Source organism: Balaenoptera musculus, chromosome 13, assembly GCF_009873245.2.
Source record: "Balaenoptera musculus isolate JJ_BM4_2016_0621 chromosome 13, mBalMus1.pri.v3, whole genome shotgun sequence".
In the NCBI taxonomy this organism is placed as follows: domain Eukaryota; kingdom Metazoa; phylum Chordata; class Mammalia; order Artiodactyla; family Balaenopteridae; genus Balaenoptera; species Balaenoptera musculus.
In genome coordinates this window covers 14,654,097-14,681,044 of record NC_045797.1, presented here as the reverse complement: position 1 = coordinate 14,681,044, position 26,948 = coordinate 14,654,097, and the positions used below count along the sequence as shown (strand labels likewise).

The window sequence follows — 26,948 nt, the reverse complement described above, 5'->3', positions numbered from 1 at the left end:
TAGAGCCAGGAGTTAGCCCAGGTGACCAGAAGGTGTATGAGCTTCACCTCTGCACCAAATAACTAAATCTTTATCCTCAGAGAATTTTGGGAATTCCCTGGCGGTCCAGTGGTTAGGACTCCATGCTTCCACTGTAGGGGGCGCGGGTTCAATCTCAGGTCCGGGAACTAAGATCCTACAAGCTGAGCGGCATGGCCAAAAAAAAAAAAAAAAAAAAGAGAGAGAGAGAGAACGGTTTTTGAACCCAGTTCTAAACATTCTGGAGTCACCTGATAGATATGGAGGGAGAGCATTCATTTGTTCATTCATTCCCTCAGTCAACAAACCCTTTGGAGGCCGGTGATGGGCAGGACCTGGGCTAGGCTCTGCATACAGAGGCCTTCCCCTGACAGCTCACACAGAGACTGACCATTAAATGAGTCACAGTAATCAGGAGTTAAGGACAGATGGCGGGCTATTAGAGCACCGTCAATGGGAGGCAGCCCTAGTCCCCGGGGTAGGGTTGGGTGGGAGGTCAGGGAAAGCTCCTGGACAAAGTGAGCTTTAACGTGAGATCAAGATGTTGACGCGTTTAGGGTCCTCATCTGAAGCGGCTCTCTTGATTATGCTTTCTCGAGCACAGCGCTGCTGACGTTTCGGGCTGGGTCATTCTTTGTTGTGGAGGCATCGTAGGATCCTGAGCATTGTAGGATGTTTAGCAGCATTCCTGGCCTCTGCCCTCTACAGGCCAGTAGCCCCTCCCCGCCTGCTCCCCGGTGGTGACGATCAAGAATGTCTGCAGACATTGCCAGCTGCCCCTTAGGGACAACATCGTCCCCGGTTGAGAACCACTGGTCCAGAACAGTGCCCGGCATACTTGTTGAGTGGTCCCTGCAAGGCACCCCAACTCTCTGTGGGCTGAGGGTTAGTACCAGGTATCCGTGGTGGGGATGGATGCTGAGTGTAGATCCTGGAGAGCCATAGAGAGGAGGATACCGCAGCCTGGGTTGCAGTGCACGTTTGGGCCATTTAGGTGAACGACGCATCAGAGCAGCTCTACTGGTTAGCACCTGTCAGGTGGACTTTGTGGTGATGTCTCCGTGTTACGACACAGAACTCTGCTGCAGTCTTTGTAGCTTTTTGCTCAAGCAGCAGGAGCATTGGTGGACAATGTTAGAGACTCCATCGCTTCACCCATACAAATCCCTGTGCCATTAGTGAGTGCCTAGTTGGTGATGAATGTCAAGGCTGTCAAGTCTGGTTGGGGCTGTCCTGTTGCAATGCCCAGCAGAACCCCAGGTCCAGAGGGCAGAAAGAAAAAGAGACAAGCAAAAGAAAGCCAATCAGCTGTGGGCCCCCCAGCTGAGCACTGGCACTTTGCTTCTGATCTGTTCCCAGAGTCCCGGGCAGCTAACTCTGCTCTGACGTTATAACGTCACTCTTGAGTGTAAGTTCTCTGATGGCAGACCCGAGCTATTATTTGTTGTCGGGCCCCAAGTGCCCAGCAAGACAAGTGCCACTGAATGAGTAAGTAGACCCTCAGAGCTAAAAAACATCTGTTCTCTCTGAGAGATTCCTTCTCAGGGAGGGAGGGGGGTGGAGCTCTGTCCTGGGGGAACTCGGTGTGCTTCGTGCTCACTGACATTCGGGCAAGAGCTGAGTCTCGATTTCTTTGCCTGTGACGCGGGAATATGGATGCCTCCCAAGGTTGTGAGTGTGGAAACAGCGGGTGCTTAGAACAGGGAATAAAATCCGGGTTGAGGGATTAGATGGGCCACCTCTGCCGCCCTGCAATCCCTTGTCCGGCGGTGCAGATGTCAGTGTGAGGGGCCCTACACCTGCCTGGCTGAGGTGCCCCCGGGCCGTTCTCAGCAGAGACCCTGGCAGCCCCTCCTGACGCCTTCTCACCCTCCAGGTGCCATGTTACTCATATGGGCAGAAGCTGTCCAAGCTGGCCATCCTGAGGATCGCCTGTAACTACATCCTGTCCCTGGCGCGGCTGGCCGACCTCGACTACAGTGCCGACCATAGCAACCTCAGCTTCTCCGAGTGTGTGCAACGCTGCACCCGCACCCTGCAGGCCGAGGGCCGTGCCAAGAAACGCAAGGTATGTGCCAGCCACGCAGGCAGCAGCCTCCTGGGAAGACAGAGAGGTGGGGACAGGAACCTGGGGAGCCCGTCACTCCCCCAGGCTTCCAAAGGGACCGGTGAGCTCGGCCTTTAGGAGCTTTGCTGGGGTTCGTGCCAGCTTCAGGGCTCCTCAGGCCCCTGGGATTGTGTGTGACTCTACTCCTGGTAATGGGGCTGCTGGGTACCTGGGACAGTCACCCTGGGCCTGCGTTTGTTCATCACTTAAATGAGGAGGACAGCTTATCTCTGAAGCTCTTCCTGGCCTTACACGCTCTTAGGATGAATCCCCCATGCGACCCCTGATTGATGTCATATCAGGGTGAGATCTCCTGAACTGGTAACAGCCCAAGAGAGCCCTTCGGTGTGTTTTGGTGATGTGACTTGGCCTGTGGGTTACCTGAGGCCACGCATTAAGGCAAGTGATATTCATTCATTCATTCATGCATTCTGAAGAGATTTACTGAGCCCCAGCCATGTGCCACGCTTGCCGGGCAGGGGTATAAAAATGATAAACATATGGTCGCAGCTCACAGGATGCTCAGAGACCCTCTTGCCTGTGGATAAGGGCAGAAGAGTGTAGGAAAGGAGGCCCCGGAGGCCTGTGCTGGGGCAGGGGAAGGCCAGGCGGAGAAGGGACAGGTTACCTCTCCTGCCCAAGGGAGTCTGAAGGGTCATCTTTGTGTAAGTGGTGTTTGAGCTGGCATCAGCAGGACAACCAGGAGGTCACCGGGCAGATGAAGCAGGAACAATATCTGAGGCAGAGGGAACAGCCTGTACAAAGCATGATGTGTCTGGAGAAATACGGGCAGGAGGAAAGGTGTCGGGCACAGCTACGCTTCCCAGGTGGCCTAGGCTTCCAGCATTTCCAGTTGGGGGTCATTGCCAGGCAGTGCAGAGCAAGGCTTATGGCAGCCCTCTGGATCTCTGTGCCCACGAGGCTAGAGGGAGAGAGACAGAGGGTGGGACCCAGTCTGCATCCATGAAGAGGGTAGAGGTGGTTAGAGATGCCTGACTCCCCTGGGCATCCGGGGATGGGGAGCGGGGGGGGGAGCCAAGTGACTGTGGCATCCTCCATTCATTCCTTCCTACCACCTCCTCCTTCCTTCCTGGCCGGCCCCTCCTCGCATCCCTGACATTCCTCCCCCAGCCCCCCCTTTCAAGGAGGCCCCTCTCTGGGTTCTCCAGGTTTCCCAGGGGCCCCTTCAAGAGGCTTCCAGCCAGGGAGGCCCTCTGTGGTCTCTCCTGCCCACAGCAGGGAGGGCCCCGGCATGTCCCCACCGCCAGCCACTGCCGCTGCTGCGGCGATGGCACGTTGGGATCCTGGGAGTGATTTAATGTGGACCAATTAGATGAAATCTTCGTCAAGTGGGTGAGAGAGGAAGCGCCACTGGCTGCTCGCAGGGCGGCTTTCCTCTGGAAAGTGACACGGGTAAATTAAGGGCGTGATTGATGGCTCCATGCAGCGCTCTGTGACAAAGGAGGGTTGTAAACTCTCGGTGAACTTCCCCTGGCATTCGGTGGTGGTCGCTCGGAGGTGTGGATGGGCAGGGTGGGCAGGCGCCATTTCCCCCATCTCTGCCCCTCATCCCCCCCCCTCCCCAAGTCCTCCCGTCAGCCACCAAAGGCCAGAGTGCCGGGCCCCCCTCCTTCCCTGTTCTTTGATTGGAGCAAGTGCCCTGGGCTGGGGAGGAAACTAGATGCTTGGGAGGTGAGGGAAGAAGGGGGGTGGTGGGGTGACGAAGCCCAGCAGAGACGAGCTTTTGGCTTCCCCTGAAATCACATCAAATCTAAGACACCTTAGAGACCATCTGGTCCAGCCTCCCCATTGTCCAGATTGGGAGACTGAGGTGTTAGATTGTGGGTCAGAGCATCAAACAGCCCTGAGTTCAAGGCCTGGCTCACCACCTACTAGCTGTATCATTTTGGACCCATTTCTTAACCTCTTCTTGCCTCAGTTTTCTCCTCAATAAACGGGGATGGTGGAAACAGCAGAGATTTCCAAGGCCCTTTCTAGTCTGACTCTACAAGCAGAGGTCCTGCCCCACCTCCGAAGGGCAAGGGGCCCCTTGCATCCTGTAGCCCCTCCTGCCGAGCGGGCTATCCTGAGGCTACCACCCCCCGAGGACCATGCCTGGACAACCACCATTGCCCAGAGGACTTAGAGGGAGGGATGGGACAGGGTCTAGGAGCTGCTGGGACATCTGAGGCCTTTTGGGCCCTGTAACTGCCCTGGTAGGTGATTGGCAGATCACAGCACCCCCCCACTCCTGGCGTGTGTGCCTTCCTGCATCTGTCCCCATGCAGGTAGGTGAGTTTCAGGGTGCCCTCAGGGATGGTCTTCAGTGACCCACCCAGTGGCCCTGAGTGCCTGGGATAGGCCACCATTTTGTTAACCAGAACCAAGGGAGCTGGTGTCCCTGGAGACGCATTCCTTCATTTGTTCATACATTCATTCATTCAGTGTTTATCGAGCACTGGCAGTGAGTTCCGTGTTGGGCAATCCCATCCTGAGCACATGGGCACTGTGATGGGTATTTGCGATGGGGCGGGCTTGACCCTCCCTAGTCCCTGTAGACAGGGCAGGTGGATGTGAGGCTCAAATCAAGCCCCTGTTGCCCCTCCCCTGCAGCCATTCAGGGCAGCCTGAGGGTTTGGGGATGGGAGTGAGTCAGGCTTACATTCTCATGAAGGATAAAGAAAGGAAGACACTAGAAAATATGCTGACGTAAGTGACCAGCTGAAAGGAAGTCCTCCATAAATGATCACCACCAGTGCCACTGAGGGCGATCTGAGCTGTCCCAGAGAGCGTGGCTCTCTCACAGTTCATGTGCCCCAGAGGCTGGGCGACCCTTTTCCAGAACGCCTCCTTGACAGATTGTACTCAGTGTCCCCTGATGAGCTGCCTTGTCCCTCCAGACCTGTGTTAAGAATGCGATTTAAAGTGATCTTTACTTACCCTCTAGGCCCCAGGCACATCCTTTTGCCCATCTCAGCCCTTCCTTGCTGGGGGTGGGGACCCATGTCCCTTGACGGGTGAGTGCTCTATATCTGGGCCTCACAGGAAGTGACTTTGAGGGTCCAGGGTCCGTTTGGAAGCCCTGGTCGTGCAGAGAGGCCCGTCGGAGGCTGCCAAGCAGAGAGACAGGTGGGAGGAGTGGAAGGGCTCTGCAGATCTCAGCTCGAGCTCCGGCTGCAGCCGGAGATAATGCACATTAAGCACCTGGCTCTGGGCCATGTTTCCGCAGCTCCTGTTTTTAAAGCAGCAACTCCTGGGAGCTTCTGAGGAGGAGAAGGAAAAGCAGCAGAACTGTTCCACACCTGGGCAGGGTGGGCATTGCCGGACCTGTGGGATAGGAGAGGACCGATTTCCCACAATCTAGGGCACTGCCTTCCAGTGAATAATAATAATAATAATAATAACGGCAGCAGCAGCTACTAACACTGATGGCATAGCTTAAGCCCTGGTGATAAATGGCCAGTAAGTTCCTGCCCCCAGGTTTCTCACAGGCCGCGGGTTGCCCGGGGGGGGGGGGGGGGAGGGATAAGTCCATTATGGTGCGCTGAGCTGAGGGCCCTACCAGACGCCTGGGCACCGATTGGTGACCCCGGGGCTGTGACTGTAGCCGTGTGTGCCAGCTGGGCAGGGAAGGCTGGCTCTGCAAGGCCAGAGGCTGTTCCTCACCCTGTGGGTGGTCCAGTGCCAGAGGAGGCACTGAGGCTGGCGTAGCTCGACCGCGTCTTCTCTCTTCCTGCTGCTTTCTGGATAGGGGAGGCTTTTCGTGGTGATGGCAGGTTCGAGGGTAGCCGGACTCCTGTTGGAAAGAACATCTTGGGTGCAGACTTCTGTATTTTTGGTGCTGGGGGCCAGCTGAGGTGGCACATTGGTTTTGGGTTGGGGGGGTCAGTGGGAGCCGAGAGGGTTCTGTCTGGGTGGCTGAAACCAGGCCTCGGACAGGACCTGGTGGCACCTGCTCTTTATGTGGTCTGTTCCGGAGGCCCAGAGTATGTGAGGCAGAGTCTCCAGCACCTGCTCTGGCTGGATCCAGACCCTCGTGGGCAGGGTCTCCTGCATCCCCAGAGTCCCCATTGAGGGACACTGTCCTGTCTCTGTCCCCACCTGCCACGTACACAGTCACCCCCATTGGGGCTTTGGTCTCCCACTTCTGTAAGGTGAGTTGACCCCAGAAGTGACTTCTAAGGCCCCTTCTGGTCAGACTTTCCGAACTGAGGTCACCTCAGCTCCTTTTTCTGTCTAAATGACAAAAGGCGTTTACTCTCCCTTCCCCTCTGCCCATCACGGGCATTTCACACAGATCTGAAAGTTGCTCACAGAGACTGTTGGGACCCCAGTGCAGTGCACCCGGAGAATACTGATACTACCTGACGTTCTTAGAGCCCGGATCCCACGCCAGGCGTGGTGCTGGGTGCTTAGTACTTCTGACATATCACCCCGTTGACTCCTCCCGCCACCCCTTCAAGGTGGATCCTGACGTTGTCCCAGGAACCATGAATCTGAGGCTCAGAGGCCCGAGGAACTGGCCAGTAGGAGAGGTGCCCGGGGCTCCTACCACTTCCCTGTCCCGCCCCCCGCATGGAAATAGGGTGGTGAGAGGAGGTCCTGTTTCCACATCCTCCAAGCCATGTTACTGAGTTAAATACCATGTGCTTTCAAAGCCCATGGAGTCCGTCTATGCTGGGAAAGAAGGGGGGGTGGGTGGGAAACCACCATCAAATTCCCTTCTCGTCATAAAAATGGATGCAATTTATTTTTTCTGGCATTCCAATTACATAGACGTTTGTCGCCAGCTGTTTGTTCTAACACGGAGTGTTCTCTCAGCTGTGGTTTCTCCTCTCACAGTTGACACCGTTAGTCCACACGGCTGGCAGGGACTGGGATGGAGGGGTCGTGGGCTGGGGAGCCCCCCAGGTTAGCTTGGAGCTGGCTTCCTTGGAACGCAGAACCTGGCCCTCTGCTGTTCCCCGGGTGGTCCCGAGGTGGGGGAGAGACTGGGGCGCTGCTTTCCCCTCTCCTTTCACACTGTCTTCACCTCCTCCTCCTCTCCCCTCCTGACACGCACTCCCAGACCCCACCCTTCTCCCCACCACGCTGTGTATGAATGAAAACTTGGGGTCTCGGACAGTGAGAAAGAACCAACCTCTCATGCTCAGAAAGTCAGAGACGTGAAAAGTCCCCTCTGATGCTCTAACCTCCAGGGCACCTCTTTGAGCCAGGGTGCCCCGCTGGAAACCCCTTCAGAGGCTCGGTGGTCCAGGATGCTATAGGTGGGTGTTGAGTTGAGAGAACCCTACAATTCCTTTCAATTCTCTCTGGTGCTGTCATTTAACTTTAAGGCACATACAACAGGGAGACCCTTGGCAAGACCATGAGGTAGGGGAAGTGTAGGCTTTGGCGCTGGAGACCTGGGTTTGAATCATGGCACTGGTACTTCCTACCCATGTGACCTTGGGTGTGTTACCTAACTTCTCTGATCCCCCGTTCTCTCGTGTGTAAAGTGTGAGCTTGTAAACCTTCCTTGCCACCTTGCTGGAAGGATTAAAGGAGATCCAGTATGAGAAAGGGCTGGCCTTTTCTCAGTGCCAGAAGGGAAATCTCATGAATTTACAGCCACGAGGTAACAACTTCATATGGAATCCCAGGAAGGATCATCTCAGGAAAGGGCAGTGCCTGGAATGGATGAATGACCAGACAAAAGGCAGATAAGGGCAGATAGTTCTGATTGGGGGACTCCTGTTTGTCCAGCATTCAGGGCAAACCCCCTGGCCCTGCATCCTTAAAGGGGGGCGAGCACCTAGCAGCCCAGAAATCCCTGGGCTTTCAAAGTTCACGGATCCATACCAAAGAACATGCATAACGTGTGGTTGTACATGGTAATAATGCTAATAAACAGACTCTCACCAACAATCGCGCTGACCGAGTGGGGAGCGCCCATTGCGTGCCGAGCACCTCCCATACTTTATCTCTACCCTTTATGCTAACCCCACAAGTTAGCACCACTTCCCCATTGCACGGAGGGGAAACTGAGGCCAAGAGAAGGGCAGTAACTTGCCCAAGGCCATGCAGCGAGGAAGTGGTGGAGCTGCTTTGAGCACGTGTCTCTTTGGTTCTAAACTCCGAGCTCTTCAGCTGCGCCCGGGCCCTGAAGCTCACATACCGCCCAGCAGGGTGGCCTGCGCCCGGGGACCCCCAGCAAATGCGGGTGCAGGGCCTTGTCAGGAGCAGGAGCTCTTATGTAAGCACCCGGGCTGCGGCGCTTGCAGGCTACATTTAGCCGCGGGGAGCCAACAGCCCGCTGGGGGTGGCAAGGGGTGGGCCGGGCCGGTGTGTGTGTGGGGGGTGTCAGCAACCCCCCGCCCCCAGTGCCGCCGCCAGCGAGGCCTGACACCGGGTTAAGTCGCCCTGGCGGCCTCTGGCTGCAGCTGGGAGCGCGCCTGGTTCCCATTCGGGCGCTGTGGTTTTGATTAGCTGTTCCACAAGGCGGGCCTGGTGGCGAGGCCCTGGGAGCTCCGCTGGAACAGAGGGTCCCCCGCCCGGCCGCCGCGGCCCCCCCCTCCTGGCAGCCCCAGACTCCAGATGTTCCGAGCGCTCGCTGGGAAGGCCTGCTGGCGCCACGGAGGGCAGAGGGCAGGGAAAGCACGCGAGCTGGAAGCCCAAGCACTCAGTCACCGCAGGCCCTGGCAGCCCGCCCAGCGCTCTGCTGGCACATTCCCCAGCTCTCCCCTGGCCATCTGTTCCCAAAAAACCCTTTCAGAGCCTCATCATCACTCAGGATACAACAGCACAAGCAGCTGGTTTGGAGGCAGCAGGGAAAACCGTGCAAAAGGTCCTTTGTGAGAGAGGAAGCTCGCTTATGAATAACAGGGCTGGACGCCGTAAAAGTTGGCGGCTGGAATCCGTGTTTCTCAGGCGCCGCTGTTTTCTCTCGACTCTTTATCTCTGCTCTTTATTTGGTTTCCCCTTGTTTTCTTTTAATGGTGTTTCTTCCCCTTCTTGCACCAGTTGTGACTTTTCTTCCTCCTCTAAGGTGCCTGAAGGCCACCTAATTAGGTATCCTGGACGCTGCCGAACTGTTTTTTTCTTCGCAAAGCTCTTAAAATGGGAGATGGTTAGAAGTGACTGTTTTCATAAAACCCCGGGCTGGAGGAGACAGGGCAGAAAGAAGGTGCCCGGGAGGGCACAGTGTGGGCAAGGCAGCAGAAAGTCGTCAACCCGGGGAAGGGTCGGGGGCAGAGAGAGTTCAGAGACCGCCATCAACTCATCAGAAGGCAGCACGGAGCCGCTCTGGAAGAGCAGTGGCATTAATGAAACGCTCAGCGCTTGGCGCCTCAGCTGATTGCAGTATGACAGGAAGCCTTTTTTAAGAACCGCCGCCACCGCCAGAAACTTCTGGGAGATGTCTGCCTGGAATCTGGGCACCTCCTGGGAGAAGTCACCGGGTGGCCTGAGTGGGGCCCTTGGGGTGTGCTGGGGCAGGGCTGGCAGCTGGGAGGCCAGCATTGGCAGGGGTGGGGAGGGGAGGGCAAGGTCCAGGCCACCCCCCTGGACCTCTGAGGGGGAGCTGAGAGTCAGGCCCAGGGCTGCCAGGTGGAGGTGGGGAGAGGGACACCTCCCAAGTGTCAGATGGACGCGACCTCATGGGGGGGTGGGTCACGGGGCAGGGGCAGGGGACTGGGGGCTTCCCCTTTCCTTTCTCAGTTCCGGCACCCCTTTTTCACTGCCTGCCCCAACACTGTCCCATGAGACCCAGAAGCTCGGCTGCCCCTCACCCCAGCAGTGGAAAAAGCCTGTCGTCCACATCGCTACGGGTGGCCGGTCCTCACAAGCTGAGGCTCGGGCTTTGGAGGGCGTTTCATCTGCGCTCTACTCAGGCCCCGTACTTCACTCCTTTCTCCTCTCTTCCCAGTTTCGGTTGGAGAGGTGGCAGCTCTGGCAGGACAAAATATATATAAGTTTATCACAATTTCAGGGCTATTAATCTCCCCGTCTGAAGGGCTGGGCATGGGCCGAGATCCCCCCCTCCCTGCTAAGGCCTTGGTGGGCAGCTACCTAGTCTGGACTCTGAGGCTGGTCTAGGCTCTGCCCAGGGGGCTGCGTAGCTGGGTGGCCTTGCTCAAGTGTCGTATCCGGGAGATGCCAGCCTGACTGCCCACCTATCCAGGGGTCAGTGGCACAAAGGATGTGAAACTGTTTTGTGAACTCTGTCCTCCCTCCTGTGTCTCCTGCCTGGGAAGTTGGTCCCCGTGGAGCCAAAGGTGAGGAGGGCCTAGGGAAGGAGGAGTGGCCGCTGGCCACAGGCCCCTGGTGATGATGTGGGGTCCGACCAGTGACCAGAACTTGCTTTCCAGCCCTGGGGCTTCCAGAGGAGCAGTGGGAGGAGGAGGGAGGGCGGGGCTGCCCTCCCACTGGAGTGACCAGGCCTGTCCTGCCCACGGCCCAGCCTGGAGCCCCTGCCCCTGGCACAGTGGATCGCCTGGCACAGGGGGCGCCAGCAGGCCCTGGTCGTCCTTTTTCTACCTGCCCCTGCAGACCGGAGGCTGGTTCTAGGGGAAACTATAAATCCCTGCCTTCTTGACCTCCTAGTATAAATGTTTCTAGAGGGCGAAGGCACCTGCCTTCAAGGTGCTTAGTTCTCTGCCCAGACTTCACGGCCACCTGGGGCCTGGCCCTGCTGCCCAGCTGCTCCCTGGCTCAGTTCATACCCACCTGAGCCGCTCCCAGCAGCTCTGCTGAAAGCCAGGTCTGACTGCCTCACTCCCCGGCTCAGGACCCCTCAGGGGCTCTCCACAGGCCAAGGGTAGAGGCCAGACTCCCTTACAGGACACCTGTGCCTCCCTCTCAGTGACCTGGCTCCCGCCGGTCACTCCCGGTGTCCCAATTTACACTCCAGCAACGCGGAACTCCTCGCCCGGAGGGGCTATTTTTGGCCTCTGTGCTCATGCCGTCCCTTCTGCCTGGAATGCCCTTCTACCCTGTCTGTCTGGCTAAGTCCTGCTCATTCTGGAAGGCTTAGCTCCTCCTGGAAGCCCTCCCTGACCCCTACCCCAGCCTCCACCTCAGGGCCCCATAGCATGGCCACTTCCCTGCCCTTACCATAGGGGTGTGTAGAGTCTAATTCAGGAGAGCATCCTATGATACAGTATGAAGTAAAGACATTAGTATGTGATACTCTATTATGTGATATTTTAGAGCTCATTTTATGTCATTATATTATATTTTTAGGTGATATGTTACCTGATAAATTATGTGATATTAAAACTCTATACTACATTACATTATGTCACACAATGTGTGTTTAGTACACCTCTCTAGCTAGACTGTCAGCCCTTTCATCTTTGTGTCGCAGCTCCTGGCACAGAGGAAGCTGCCAAATAATGCACAGCATTCCTTCCACGAAAATCCACACACACTGGGGCTGAATATTCCTGAGCTGAAGGCAAAGACTCTAGGGAAGAGTGAACTAGGGGCTTTAGGACACAGACAGAGAAGTGCCCCTGGGCTCCCCCAGGCTCCTGTTAGGGGAGTTTGGGCTCTTGTTGCCTTGAATCAGCGCAGAAAGCTTTGCATTTCAGATCACAGAAACCCCTCTAGCAGCAGCTTAAACTAACAGGGCTCCTGTTTCTTACAGGTAGGAAAGGTGACGTGAGGAGACTGTTGCCTGGCTCCAAGGCTCTGGTGATGCTAAGGCTTTGGGCTTCTTTCTTGGTCTTTACCTCATGACTGCACAGTGGCTGCCACAGCACTGAGCACTTCATCCACACACTACATCCAAGGCAGGGCAGGGCCTCTCCAGGAAGAGCGTTTCTCCTCACCAGTTCAGTCAGTCCTGTCCAGACATCCCCTACCTGCCCTGAAAGAAGGGGTGCTGTCCCTGAAACTGAGGAGGACATTGGGGCCTCTCATCTGGGAGGACAGCAGGGTAAACAGCCACGTGGCTCATCCCTGGAAAGTTGACCCTGATTTTTTTTTTTTAATTTTTATTTATTTATTTATTTATTTATTTATTTGGCTGTATTGGATCTTTGTTTCTGTGCGAGGGCTTCCTCTAGCTGCGGCAAGCGGGGGCCACTCTTCATCGCCGTGCGTGGGCCTCTCTTGTTGCAGAGCACAGGCTCCAGACGCGCAGGCTCAGTAGTTGTGGCTCACGGGCCTAGTTGCTCCACGGCATGTGGGATCTTCCCAGACCAGGACTCGAACCCGTGTCCCCTGCATTAGCAGGCAGATTCTCAACCACTGTGCCACCAGGGAAGCCCCGACCCTGATTTTTGACAGAGTGGTTTTCTTCCCAACGGGGCTGACCAATGTCATAACCTCAACCACAGTGTCAGAACCCCATCTCTGCGAGCTTGCCTACTCCTCCCCCCAGCCCCGCAAAGTGAGGGCCAGCAGCCCTGTTTTCAGTTGACAACACTGAGGTTCAGAGAACCCAGGTGACTAGGCCAGGCCACTGGTGACCTGGTCCCTCTGCACAGTGCTTTTCAGTTTGCAGAGGCTTCTCATGCCTCTTGTCCTCTTGAGTTTTGCAGTGACCTCCTGAGATCCACATCACTAACCATGGGAGCTGGGTGAGGAGGCTGGGACCCAGGGGGGTGAAGTCACTCAGTGCCACACAGCTGGGTGGGGCCGGGCAGGACCTAGGCTCATCCAGCCCCGTGAAACAAGCGCTCCTGAATCTAGACCATCACTGCCCTCTGTTCTCCCAAGGTGAGGGGGTCTAGCAGTGACGCGGGTCTGTCTCAGCCCAGCCACTCATGAGCTCTGTCAGCTCGGGCGCTTGCCTTCTCCAAGCTTCGCTTTCCTCATGAGACATGGATAGAAATGTCCATGGGTGAGGAGGGTTCAAGGAAATGATGGCCATGAAAGGGCCACGTCAACTGGGTGCACTACGCAGTCACTGGGGCTCCTGGAGGGCAATGCTGTCCATCTGGAAGGTGGGCAGAGGGACCTTGAGTGTCCCCTCCCCACCCAGGGGCTTAGACTGGGTGGGCTTGACTCTGTTGCCAGGCAGCAGACACCGAGTCTGCCCTTCTGCCCTGTGTGTGTGTGTGTGTGTGTGTGTGTGTGTGTGTGTGTGTGCACAGGTTTGTTGGGGCATCTGTAGGCACTGTCTGCCAGGATCAGATGGAGGGCCTCCCACATGGTGGACTGAGTGTCTGGCACTGGGGAGGTGCCCGGAGGCCTTCAAGGGTTTCAGAACTTCCCCTCTCCCCCAGGGGTCAGGATCCACTTTGGCCACCCACCCCCTCCACGTAACCACGCAGTGGTGCTTCATTTATTCAACAGGAGCAGAAGAAGATGAATTAAGCTTGAAGGACGCAGTACATTTATTTAAGAATAAACAGTTCTGAGTGTTTACTATGTGCCAGGCATTGTTTTAGGTGCTGGGTCACTTTGGAGAACAAAACAAAGGCCCCACCCTTTGGAACTCAGGCTAAACGACACAAAGGCCAGGCAGGAAAGCTCACGGGAGAGCCCTGCGGGACCTTCCTCGGAGCCCACTGTGCTTAGCTCTGCGCACAGTTCTTACAAGCCTGACTCCCGGGAGGCTCAGGTCGGAGCAGCTGAGCAGAAGCAACCAGGAGGCCAGCTCCTGGAGCAGGTGCAGTGACAGCCCCCAGAATCGCAGCCAGTGGCCTGATGGCGTGGGAAGGAGCAGAGAACAAAAAGAGCAACACCAGGGGCTCAGAGGAGCCAAGAGGCTTGGAGCCATTTAGTGTCGGGCTAAAGGGCCCCAGAAGCCTCAAGGACCTGGGGAGTCTTCTGTAGACTGACGTTCCCGGGCTTGACCTTGAGTTGTCAAGAGGAAGCTGAAGTACATCCAGTAGCGTCTGACGGAGAATGCAGGGAAGTGCATCAATTATTGGGAACTGGGACCTGTCCAAGCTGTTTGGGCACAGAAAACACACGGCTTCCTTTCTCTAGGGAAACTCGCTCCTGCTCAGGGGCTTGTTCTCCTGCGGGGGCAGCGCTGGGCGGGTCGGGGTCCTTGTCTGTTTTGCTCACTGCGGGGGGGCCCCCCATGCTCCGAATGGAGCCCGGCACGGTCTGAACACTCAGTACATGTTTGCCGAATGAATGGAAGCGTGAAAGCCCGAGCAAGTGAGGTGTTTCTAGCTGTCTTCCACACTATCTATCTCATGGGCAGCTAGCGCCTCTCTGCCGTGTCCCCAGTGGGGCCCTGGCCACCTGATGGGGAGACACAGTTCCTGCCTTGACGAGCTGACATGCAAATGGGGGGAGACACACACACACACACACCCACATACACACGTGTGTGTAGTGACACGTGGCTGCCTAACCCTGCGTGCTTGGCTTCGCAGCCTTCGTGATCGTTAATCCTCTCTTCAACCTCAGATGGTAGACTACTATTATTACCATTTTATAGGTGGAGAAACCGAGGCACAGAGAGGTTAAGTAACTGCTCAAAGTCACACGGCTGGTGGAACGGGGAAGTCAGGATTCAAACAGAGGCTGTCTGATGCCATAGCCGGTACATTTAACCACTGCGCTGCACTGCATCAGTGAGGGTGCTTGTGCGTCAGGGAGTGTATGTACGTGCACTTAAGTGTGTGTGTGGGTGAAAGATCCGTTTCTCTTCCCAGTACTTTCGTGGTGTCACTGACGGTCAGGGTGGTGGTGAGTAAAGAGCCCTGATCAGAGATGTCCTACCCTTTCCTGAATCCCACGGGAGCTCCAGAATCTAGCTATGAGGGGCTTAGGGACAATGGGAGGGGCCAGAGGAGGGGTTTGCACACTGTTTTTTTCAGAAATCATTTGGTTATTTGGGCTGTCCAGGGGCCTCGTGGCCTCTCCCAGCCACCCCATTATTGCCCCCACTGATCCTGAAATATCCACAGCTAGACTCTTACTGGGGGTCTCCTGAAGACATGCTGTGGGCTTTGCAAAGGCTTGTGGGCTAGCACTTTAGCATGAATTGGCTTGTCTGGTTGGTGCCCCATCACTCTTGCTGTCGCTTTGCTATAAGGATTGGGGGGGAGGGGAGGGACTTCCCTGGTGGTCCAGTGGCTAAGGCTCCGCGCTCCCAATGCAGGGGGCCTAGGTTCGATCCCTGGTCAGGGAACTAGATCCCACGTGCCACAACTAAGAGTTCGCATGCTGCAGCTGAAGTTCCCGCGTGCTGCACTAAAGATCCCGAATGCCGCAGCGAAGATCCTGCATGCCACAACTAAGACCCGATGCAGCCAAAATAAATTAAATTAACAAAAAGGATTGGGGAGAGGGGAGGCACGGAGATATGCAGAAGCATGATGGGGGCCCCAGGGACCCCCGACACTGTGGTTGGGGGTGTGTGTATACATGTAGTGTTGGCGGGGGGGGGGGAGCGTGTGTGAGGGTCATGAGTCAGGGCCCGAGGGACGCTTCCAGGGAGCAGGGCCTTCCTCACCTGGCTGGGCCACCTGTCTGCCCAGCTGTCTGCTGCCCTCCAGCCTGGGTGCCTTCTCTGGCTATGGCGCAAGGGCAGGAGCTCCTTGAGCTTCTGGGGTCTGGAAGGGTAGCGTGCAGCGAAGTGGAATTGGCTGGACAACCTCACAGGATGGGGAGCAGATGGGAAGCTGCAGCAGCTGGGCCTCAGGCCTCACCCAGGCCAGCTCGGCCCTTGTTGTGCCCTGTACTGTGCGGGGGGTGAGGTGGGGACCCAGAAAGGCAGATAGGCTGACAGACGTGGAGAGAGAAGCAGAGGGGAGACCAAGAGAGAGCTGGCACAGAGAGATGCGGCGGGAGCACGGAGAGAGAAGCAGAGATTGTCAGCCTGCAGCCCGAGAAGGGTCGGCGCAGCGGCGCCTGGGGTCTCCCTGCCTGTCCCCTGCAGGCGCGGGTTCTCCCTCTGAGCTCTGGCCTGGCTCTACGAGCACCGGGCCTCCCACCTTCCCTTAGGCCCCAGGGGATGAAGGCTGAGATTTTCTTAGAACCAAGAAAGGTGGCAGCTGGGGGGATGGCTTGAGGACTGTCTAGTCCCGATTGCCAGTGAAGAAGCTGAATCCTTTAGGGGCTGAGGGGTCTGCCTTGCTCTGCTGCATCCCAGTGCGTGACCTGGGGCCTCCATTTCCCCATCTGCAAAATGGAAGCGGCGACAACACCTCCTAAGGACTGTACAACCGCACATGCAAAGGAGTGTGTTGGGCTCCGGACGAGGCCGCCCTCAGCCGATTCACCGACTTCTGTCCCCAGGCCTGGGAGGACAGGGAGCCGAGGACGACCTGGCCCCCTCTCTCGGGAGCTCGTGGTGGAGCTGTGTGGGCTGAGCAAGTGGGCGATGGCAGTTGCATCAACCATGACTCGAGCACAGAGGGATACAGGAGTCGGTATGAAGTGCTTGGAGGCTTCGGAGGGGAAACGCATTTCCCCAGACTGCAGTGAGGTGGGTCTCGGGGCAGGCAGCTGGACCGGAGCCCCCGTTGTCCTGGACTGGGGACACAGCCGGCAGAACCCTGCCCTCCTGGAGCCTCCGTTCCCGTGGGCGGAAGTAACTCTGAGCAAGGTTGTACTGGAACAGAGGGGGCGCCCGGGGCTGAACGGGGCTCTCTCAGTGCTGGCCCGGGTGCCTGGGTCCCAGCTCCAGCATCTTAGCACAGGAGGGGTCCCCAGGGTTACTCAGTGGTTGTTTCCTACCGCTAGGAAAGTTCTTCTGTATGTCCTTGACTGACCCTGAGGTTTGAACATAAATGTTGGCCTCAGTCAGCGAGCGGTTTAGACTGCTGGACCCACCGTTGCTCCTGACCTGGGCCGGCAGGGCAGGACGTCGTCCTAGCATCACAGGCAGCTATCTGCACCCTGTAGCCGGGAGCCCCCTGGCAATCGTATTCGCTTCTCTGATGAGTGGCCTGGAGGGACACAACGGGGGGGGCAGGGGGAAGAGGTGACTCGACAGCGTTTACCAGGATAGCATTTTGGTGGTTTCTGCTTTGCCCTGGGGTTAGACTGTAAGCTGCTGCAGGTCAGGGCCTCCAATCCCGATGCCTGTCACGGAGCTGACAGGAGGAACTCAATAAATCTTTGATGACTAAATGAATTTTTCCCCCAGTTCATGGTCCCCAGGCGGATTCCCCTGGCTCACAAGGGGCTCTGGCTATAACTTCGCAACTCTTGGGTCCCGGCACCTTGAGAGCCCTCCCAGCCTGGACACAGTGTGGTCGTTGATTCACACCATGTTCCCGCCCTCAGCAAAGAGCAGCCAGCTCCAACTGCTCATAAATTTCCTGCCTGTCGCCCGTGGCGCCCAGGCCAGGCGAGGCGGGAGGCGCTGGGGTGGGTTGGTCCATACCTGCTTCCAGTTGCCTGGGAAGTTTGGAGGCCAGAAGCCCAGGCCTATGCTTGTGCCCAGAATAACCTCAGCAGAGCCTGGCCCTTGGAGATGTGGAAGCAGATCTGCCAGATGCCAAGATGTATGGGCTGGAGTGTTGGAGAAAACACAAACACCAGCTTGCCGTGCAGTTTGCACAAGCTGATTTCACTCCCATGAAATCCAACATAGGTCTGCCTACGCATAGGAAAAGCATGTGGATGGATGGACCTAGAGATGATCATACTAAGTGAAGCAAGTCAGACAGAGAAAGACAAATACCATATGCTGTCACTTATCGGTAGAATCTTAAAAATGATGCAAACGAATTTATTTACACAACAAAAACAGACTCAAAGGCGTAGAAAACAAACTTATGGTTACCGAAGGGGAAAAGGGTGGGAAGGGATAAATTAGGAGTTTGGAATTAACAGATACTCACTACTATATATAAAAGAGATAAACAGCGAGGACCTACTGTATAGCACAGGGAACTATATTCAATGTCTTGTAATAACCTATAATTGAAAAGAATCTAAAAAGAATATATATATATATGTACATATATATATATATATGTATATATATAACAGAATCACTTTGCTGTACACTTGAAACAAACACAGCATTGTATATCAACTAGGAAAAAAAAAAAAAAGGAAAAGTATGTGGAACAGCAATCACCCAGCACTATCATGGTTTCTCTCGGTGGGGAGATGGAGGTGATTTAAATGGTTTTCTCTGTTCACTCTTCTGTGTTTTCTAACTTTTCTATAATTAACATATACTACTTACGCATTTACAAAAATTTTAACAGTTTTTTTTATTATAAATATTTATTTATTTATTTTTGGCTGCGTTGGGTCTTCGTTGCTGTGCATGGGCTTTCTCTAGTTGCGGCGAGCTGGGGCTATTTATCGTTGCAGTGCACGGGCTTCTCATTGTGGTGGCTTCTCTTGTTGCGGAGCACGGGCTCTAGGTACGCGGGCTTCAGTAGTTGTGGCACACAGCCTCAGTAGTTGTGGCGCACGAGCTTAGTTGCTCCACAGCATGTGGGATCTTCCCGGACCAGGGCTTGAACCCCTGTCCCCTGCGTTGGCAGGCGGATTCTTAACCACTGCGCCACCAGGGAAGTCCCAAAAACTTTAACATTTTTATTGAGATTATAGTTTACCCATTTAAAGTGTACAGTTCAATGATTTTTTTAGTTTTTTCACTAAAATGTGGCCATCACCACAGCCAATTTTAGAGCATTTTCATCAGCCCCCAAAGAAACCCCATATGCTTTAGCAGTCTCCTTCTCCCTCCCAGCCCTAGGCAACCACTAATCTATGGATTTCCCTGTTCTGGACATTTCATGTGAATGGAATCATGTAATACGTGGGCTTTTGTGTCTGTCTCCTTTCACCTAGCATACTGTTTTCAAGGTTCATCCAGGTTCTGTCATGTGTCAGTACTTCATTCCTTTTTATGGCTGGATAATATTCCATTGTATGAATATACCACACTTTGGTTATTCATTCGTCATGGATGTGACTTAAGTAATTTAAAAGTTGTGCTTATTTTTGAGAAAGAATTTGTCTAAAGCAGATTGGTCAAGATGACAGTTGGTTCCATATGACTATTTCTGGTTACTTCTTTTGAGACTTTTCAGCCTATGATGCCATTTTATGTTTTCAAACACCAGTGAATCACACCAAGGACCCAGCTCTTTGCAGGAATGGGAGCTGGTGCTTACACTGTGTACCAGGCCTTGCTGGGAGTGTGGCTCTCTTGTCCCATTGATTCTTTGCAACTGAGCTAGAAAGTGGACACTATTACTGTGCTCATTTTATTTTTTTAATTTTTACTGGAGTATAGTTGATTTGCAATGTTGTGTTAGTTTCAGGCGTACAGAAAAGTGAATCAGTTATACATATACATATATCCACTTTTTTTCAGATTCTTTTCCCATATAGGTCATTACAGAGGATTGAGTAGAGTTCCCTGTGCTGTACAGTAGGTCCTTATTAGTTACCTATTTTACATATAATAGGTGTACATGTCAATCCCGATCTCACAGTTTATCCCTCCCCTGTGCTCATTTTAAAGATGAGTAAACTGAGGCTTTGATAGATCAACCAGCCTGCCCAGGGCCCCAGAGTCCCACTGACTGTGGGGCCAAGATGAACCCTAGTGGTCAGCATTTAGAACCAAACCCTTTCTAGCCCATATATTGGTGTACGTAAAAGTGAAAGGTAAAATAATGCCTGATAGTGTGGGTCTTGAAAAATACTTCTCCCATGCCCTCCCTGCTTGTCTTTCATATTTTAGTTTTAAAGTAACATTGCAATCCGACTTATCCTTTTAGGACAAACCATAAAAAACAAAAAACTCAGGATTTCAATCCCATTTGACATCTTTTTCTGCACCTAGAAGGCTGTATACAAATTGCTTAAATACAGAAAGATGTATGATTTGAAAACAGTCAAAAATGGTTAAATAGGTGAAGTGACTGAAAATGAACTTTAAAGGTAAAATAACTTATAGGCAGAAATAATCGTTTTTTTAAATGCCCCCGAAGTGATAAAATTACCCTGCAGCACACAGAAGTGATGAGGAGAGGAAACCAATCCACTTAAAGCCAGGGACAAACTTAGTAAGCAGAGGAGGTATAATTAGAAATTTAAAAACTGGAAGTGAACAAAAGCAGAAAGATACAACAATGTTCCTGGGTTCACAACAATTACCAAAAGTTGCCCTAAAGCATAGGCACAGTTACAAAAATGCTCAGTGTTACATTTGAAGTAGGCAGCATATCTGGTGGCACTTAAATGCTACAGTAAGTAAAATGCCTGGTAACTGGAAATATTTATTCACATGTCCAATAAATAACAAATATTTATTGAGATGCTACTGTGTGTCCAGACTGTTCTAGGCTCTGGGGCTACAGCAGCGAACAAAACGACCATGTCCCTGCCATTGTGGACCTGACATTCTGACCACAAATGAGTGAGCAGATAAAAAGATGATTTCTGGGAATTCCTTGGCGGTCCAGTGGTTAGGACTCTGCACTTTCACTGCCGAGGGCACGGTTTGATCCCTGGTTGGGGAACTAAGATCCTGAATGCCATGCTGTGGCAAAAAAAAAAAAAAAAAGATGATTTCTGAATGTTATAAACCCAGACACTTTGTCACCCTGACCAAATCACTTCAATCGGACCCAGCACGTCAGACCTGCTGAAAGGGACCTGGGAGGCATCTTGTCTAGTCATTTTCAAAGTTTATATTAGTGAGCAGCACGACCTGTGTTTAAAGGGCATCTTTTAACACAGATGTGTGGAGGGGCCACGCTGCAGGGGGCTCCTCAGGACGGTGAGAGCCTTACCCAGCCATAATCAGAGCCTTGGCCGCAGTGGGAACACCACCCACAAAAGGCCAGAGCCAGAGGGGACGCAAGCTGTGCTTCTCACATGGACCCAAGCAGGATGTTGCCAGGAGTTACATGAGAAGGGGGTCTGTGGTGTGGTTGTCACAGCGGGGAGTATGTCCAGCCCTCTTCCCTGTATTTGCAGTTGTGCTTGCATGTGTGCGTGCACACACACACGTCCACACCTACACCTACATACACGCACGCGTGCACACACACACACACATACCCCACCTCTCCTGGAGGGGTGGCATAGGTAGGCTTGTCTCCTGTCTCTCAGCCACACCAGATTGGTCTAGGGGAAGAAATCTGACTCAGGCTGGACCCACTGACTGCCTTCACTGGGCGTTTGGGGTTGGGATGCTGAGAGATTGGGCCACTGGGCAGACAGGCGTGAAAGAAGCAGAGCCTGGAAGTGGCTGAGTGATGTTGTTGGCAGGCACCTGGAGGGAAGGGCCATAGATTGCCCCTACTGAGGTTCACAAGCTTTCCTGAGACTTTCCCCCGGCCGCTCTGAAAGGCCCTTGTGTAGCCTTAAGTAACGGGAAGAGTAGAGTGAGTTTCTACTCCTCACAATGCAGTTGCAGTCACACAATCAAATGGGTTGGGAAAACACTGGGTAAGTAAAGCCACATGAATTTCTTTACTGTAAGACTTTTCAGAGACTTTAATATGTTCATATGCACAGTGACTTTCCAAGGTAGGGCCAAGGTCTGTGATGTTTCCCAAACTCATGGGATATACCTCACCTGGCTAGTATTCTGAAGAGCACCCTTTGGGGGGTGCTAATCCATGTACGTGTACTTGCCGTACAGGTGAAGGAATTAAAGCACAGAGAGGGAGAGTCAGTTCCCCAAGGTCACACAGTTGGTTAATTGCAAAAAGGGTCGTGGCACCTAAGGCCTCCCAGTGTTCTTCCCACCACGCTCCAGTTGACATAAGGCTTCCTTGGACAGATGATGCATGTGCTGGGATTCCTGGACCAAGGTGGGTGGTGGGAATGCAGGTCCCGTGTAGACGTTAGGGAAAGGGTGGGGTTGAGAATTGAAGGTCAGGCCTTGGCGAGAGAAACCCCTGTCTCCCTTGCTCTTGGGCGGTAGCCATGGCTTCAGTGGAGTCTGAGAGCCGACTGAGGGCTTGGGGCTGGGCCCGGCCAGGCGGCCGCCTTTACAGGGCAGCCAGTGGGATGGCTTCAGCTGCCCCAGCCTTCCGTGCCTTCCCCGACCGCAGGCAGACTGAACAAGGGAGGAACTCCGGGCCAGTCCTCGGCAGGGCCCGCCCAGGCAGCCAGCGCCGGGATGACGCGGCTGTAAATCACCCCGTGGACCACAGACCCAGTGCCATCCCCACGGGTTTCCTTTCCGCTTCTTAATCCTCCTCCTCAGACTCGGTAACAAAAAGCAGATTCCTGCTGGGGCCAGCCACGCACCATGGGCTCGGAGAATGTGAGCCTGGATTCACCACATCAAGATGCTCCCTCCTCTCACTTTTCCTTTTCCCCTTCTTAGCCTCTATTAGCTGGAGGACACTCCCTCCTCCTGGCTGGGCTCCCTCGCCCTCCCTGGACCCCACTTCCAGCCTTGCCCCGGCCTCGCACCTTGGCTGCCTGCCCAGCACCGCCCAGGCCTGAGGCTCACCAGGGCCTGTGGTTCGCAGCCCCTCCAGCCCCGTGGTTTGGCTCCGGCCGGCTTCCCGAGCCTCCCTTTCAGCAGGAGCGGGCTCTGTGTGGTAGAATAAACACTGCCGATCTGGATTCAAGTCGTGCTGCTGCCAGCTCGTAGCACTTACCTCTGAGCTGGGGATGTGAGGAGCTCCCTGGCATGTCAGAGGTGCCTGACAGATGTTTTGCTTCAAAAATAAGTGCTTAGCTGTTTGTTCAGGGTTGTTGCAGGAAACAGGAGAGAGGGATTTGGAACTGCGTTATTAGGGGTGTGCTGTGCCCAGGTAACGGACGGCTGTTTTTCTCCTGCGTGTTCTGGGTGCACTGGGAACCCCTGAAGAGCCTCCCCACCAGCTCTGACCTCCCCCAAAGCTAAAGCCCCGGCAGCCCCAGGACCTTTTCGCATCTCCTGTCCCTTCCTGTAGCAAATCAAGCCCTCTGGTCAGTTTGCTCACGAGCAACACCAAGTTCGGCTGCCAGAGTGAAGTTTCCGAAGGTCAGGACTGCAAGGAACTGAAAGACGGTCTAACCTAGGAGTTTTCCAGTTTGCCCCATAGCACCTGGGTTCTCACCGCCATCCCAGGCTCCACGTTGGAAGGAATACTGTAGACTCTGGGCTCCCCTCTCTCTGTGTCCCCTGTACTCTCCCGATCCAAATAGACTAGAACCATGGTCATCTGTTTTCTGTGTTAGAATTCCCAGGTCAGACTTCATTTCTACTACAGCTGAGGACACTGACCTCTTATAGATGAAGACACTGTCGTTTTATAGATGGGAACACTGAGGCCCAGCTGGCGGGGGGATGGGCTGCACCTAGAGTCAGTCTCTTGGCTGCTGGTATAGTGTCTTGTCTGAAGGATGTAGGGCAGCGGTCCCCAACCTTTTGGGCACCAGGGCCCGGTTTCGTGGAAGACAGTTTTTCCACGGACCATGGGAGAGGGGATGGTTCAGGAGGTGCTGTGAGCGATGGGGAGCGGCAGATGAAGCTTCCCTCGCTTGCCGCTCACCTCCTGCTGTGCAGCCCGGTTCCTAACAGGCCGCAGACCGGTACAGGGGTCCCGGGGGTTGGGGACCCCTGGTGTAGGGAGAAGGAGGTAAGGATGCCATTCCCGTGGGGGACAGGGCTGACTCTGATATCCCTCAGAGGTGTGACCTGGGGGATTGTGGTATCAGGACCAGGGGTCCCTGAGCTTCCTCTACAACCCCGCCCATCCCCCAAACCAACAAAATCAGCAGTGGCTCTGAAATGCAGCAAGGTAGGGGTGGGGAGTAAGGGGACAGTGTGGGCTCTGGCGGCAGCCAGTCCTGGGTCCAGCTGCTGGCTCCATCCCTTACCGAGCCTTTCAAGATTCAGTCCCTGCCTGGGCCATACGAGTCCCTCCCGAGTCCCTCCCCGGGCAGCTGCGAGGATTGAGTAAGCGGAGGTGCCTTGGGTGCCGGCACCTGGTACAGGTCGGCCTTCTGGAGTCAGGACCAGTAGGGGCTACTTCTGACCATTGGTTGTTTTTTGTTTGTTTGTCTTTTGGCTTTTAAAAAAATTTTTATTTATTTAATTTTTATTTTTGGCTGCGTTGGGTCTTTGTTGCTGCGCATGGGCTTTAGCTGTGGCGAGCAGGGGCTACTCTTCGTTGCAGTGCGCGGGCTTCTCATTGCGGTGGCTTCTCGTTGTGGGTTCTCATTGCGGTGGCTTCTCTTGTTGTGGGGCACGGGCTCTAGGCACATGGGCTTCAGTAGTTGTGGCGCACGGGCTTAGCTGCTCCGCAGCATGTGGGATCTTCCGGGACCAGGGCTCGAACCCGTGTCCTCTGCATTGGCAGGCGGATCCGTAACCACTGCGCCACCGGGGAAGCCCTTCTTTTTGCTTGTTTGCTAGTTTATTGAGGTATCGTTGATTTACAATATTATATTAGTTTCAGGTATATAATATAGGGGCTCAAAATTTTTATAGATTATATTCCATTTAAAGTTATTATAAAATATTGGCTATAATCCCTGTGCTATACAATATATCCTTTTAGCTTACCTATTTTATTTTATTTTTTGTTTGTTTCTTTATTTTTATTTTTTAAAAACATTTATTTATTTATTTATTTGGCTGTGCCGGGTCTTAGCTGCTGTTTCTTTATTTTTTTAGTTAATTTTTTTATATTGGAGTATATTTGATTTACAATGTTGTGTTAGTTTCAGGTGTACAGCAACGTGATTCAGTTTTATATACAGATATATAGAGATATCTATTCTTTTTCAGATTCTTTTCCCATATAGGTTATGACAGAGTATTGAGTAGAGTTCCTGGTGCTCTACAGTAGGTCCTTGTTGATTATCTATTTTAGATATAGTAGTGTGTATATGTTAATCCCAACCTCCTAATTTATCCCTCTCCTCCCATTGGTTGTTTCTTTCAGGAGTGACCGGCCATGGGCTTGTCCAAGGACGCTGCTGTGGGCCCTCTTTCCAGTCAAGCTTGAGGAGAAGGTGAGCTCGCCAAGTCCAGCCTTGTCGTCCTCTCTAAGTTGCCACCGGATGCTCAGACCACCACCTCTCAGGACAGGAGCTTGCCTGCCCCCCTCTCGCCCTCCCCCCGCCAACCACTCCATAGTGACTTTGCACTTTGCTCTCTGCCTGGTGGGACGGGGAGAGCAAAGCCTTCCCCTTGCCCGGGCCTGAGGCCCACCGTCTGGCTGCAGAAATTCATTGCCAAAGATTCGACAGAGACACTGAACAAGATGGGGTGAGAAGACCCCATAGTGAAAAGCCACACTGTTGCTTTGTGATGTTTGCTCCTCCTGTTGCCCGGGTCCCATCTCACGCCAAAGAACGAGTCAGCAGTTCCACTAGGAACTCGTGGAAAGGATGGACGTTTGGTGACTGTTGGAAGCGCTTGACCCTCTGACCCGGAACTCCCTTTCTACAGCTGGGCCCCGAGCTGGCTGGACGCAGATAAGCCTTCTGGGGGCTGTGATAGGGAGGCTGGGGGTGCCTGTGGGGGAGTGAGATCTGAGATCCCGGGCCCCCTCTCCTTCCCGCTGGCTGCCCAGGCCTCTGACCCCGATTTTCCCATGTTCCCTGGGCCCAGGCTCCTTCTTGGGCCCTAAGCATCATGAGAAGTGAGTGGCGGGGTGGGGGGCAGTACCGACCACCCATGCCTCACCCCAGGGACCTGCCCCAGGGTGACCCCCAGCCGGTCCAGCCAGCCACTCCTTGCCGGGGGCCCGCCCTCCTGACTGGGCACACAAGATGGCGCCCTGGCCGGGGGCCGGCGGTCTGTGATGGTTGTGCAGGGGGGCAGAGGGGAGGAAGGGACCAGGGTAATGGGCCAGTATGTGGGGAGGCGGGCATGTTCAAAGTCAAGGCCTGTTCCTTCCTTGTGCTCACAGGGCCAAAGCTGTTCACATCTGTGCTCAACCATCTGCTTCAAATTGAAGTAAAAGCCCCAACATGTAAAGAAAACACTTGCTTGTGTTGATGGACTCTGTGGGTGACCAGGCCTTTGGCCGGTCAGCTGGAGAGGGTTGTGGGGGGAGGGAGAGGTTGAGAACCCTTCAGGAAGTGAGCAGTGTGTGTGTGTGTGTGTGTGTGTGTGTGTAAGGGGGTGGGGCCCTCGCCATGGCCTTGGTCTGGACTAGTGACCAGGAGGCCAGGTCAGGAACATGTGAGGAGCGTTCTCGGCTTTGTGCCTCATTTACTCCATACTGTGAGTTTATAAGGTGGGGACTGAATTTTTAATCCCATTGTACAGATGAGGAACCTGAGGTGGGGAGGAGACAGGGCCAGTCAGTGACAGAAACAGTTCTCACATCAGGGCGGCCTCACTCCACTGCCTGTGCGCTTAGCGCCTCTCCAGCCCCATAGGCCAGCTCCTGCCCGAAGTCTTTGTGTGGCCTTGGCCTAAGATGGGGCAATAATGGCTCAGTGGGGATGGGGGAGGGTTAATAAGAGAAGAACTAGGAAAGTACTGTCAGGGCAGAGGGCTGTGTAGGAGGGGCAGGGCTGCCCAAGGAGAGGGGGGGTGATGAGGGAAGGAGGCTGTGCCCTTGCAGAATACACACCTGTCCCATGGTTCCGCCCAGGGTCGCCCTCTCTTGTCTACTCCCGGGCTCCTGGGCTGGGGCTGCAGCGTCTGCACCTCCTCTTGCACCAGTGTTTCCCAGACATGGCTCTGCCCAAGGACCGAGCTATGCGGGCTGGTCCTGGATCTGGGGCAGAAGCAGGGGCCACAGGCTGTTCATGGAGCTCCTCAGAGCAACAGTGCCCTGGAAACAGGCCAGACAGAGTGGGCTTGGAGTGGGGCAGGGGGAGGTGGTCCGTCACCCCAGGCCTCTAGGCACAGATGACAGACTCACTCTGGTGTCCCTCTGAGCCTCTGAGTAACACTGGTGGCATTTCCTAGGGAAGCAGGAAATGTGGACCAACCTGCAGCAAACTTGTTGACATAAAAGGACCCTGTTACTAA

At 54.4% G+C, this 26,948-nt stretch overlaps 1 protein-coding gene across 2 annotated transcripts in view; it reads left to right on the top strand.

The window, feature by feature from the left end:
• Positions 1 to 25,946, top strand: part of ATOH8 (atonal bHLH transcription factor 8) — a 34,226-nt gene extending 8,280 nt beyond the window's left edge. The window contains exons 2-3 of one of the 2 annotated variants that reach the window (XM_036874070.1): positions 1,895 to 2,086; positions 24,901 to 25,946. In XM_036874070.1, coding sequence (XP_036729965.1) covers positions 1,895 to 2,086; positions 24,901 to 24,906 — 198 coding nt within the window. In that variant the 3' untranslated portion in view covers positions 24,907 to 25,946. Of the gene's footprint in view, positions 1 to 1,894; positions 2,087 to 24,900 lie in introns of those variants that run through there. The other variant, XM_036874071.1, reaches the window with a different exon arrangement.
• The last annotated feature ends 1,002 nt before the right edge of the window (positions 25,947 to 26,948 follow it).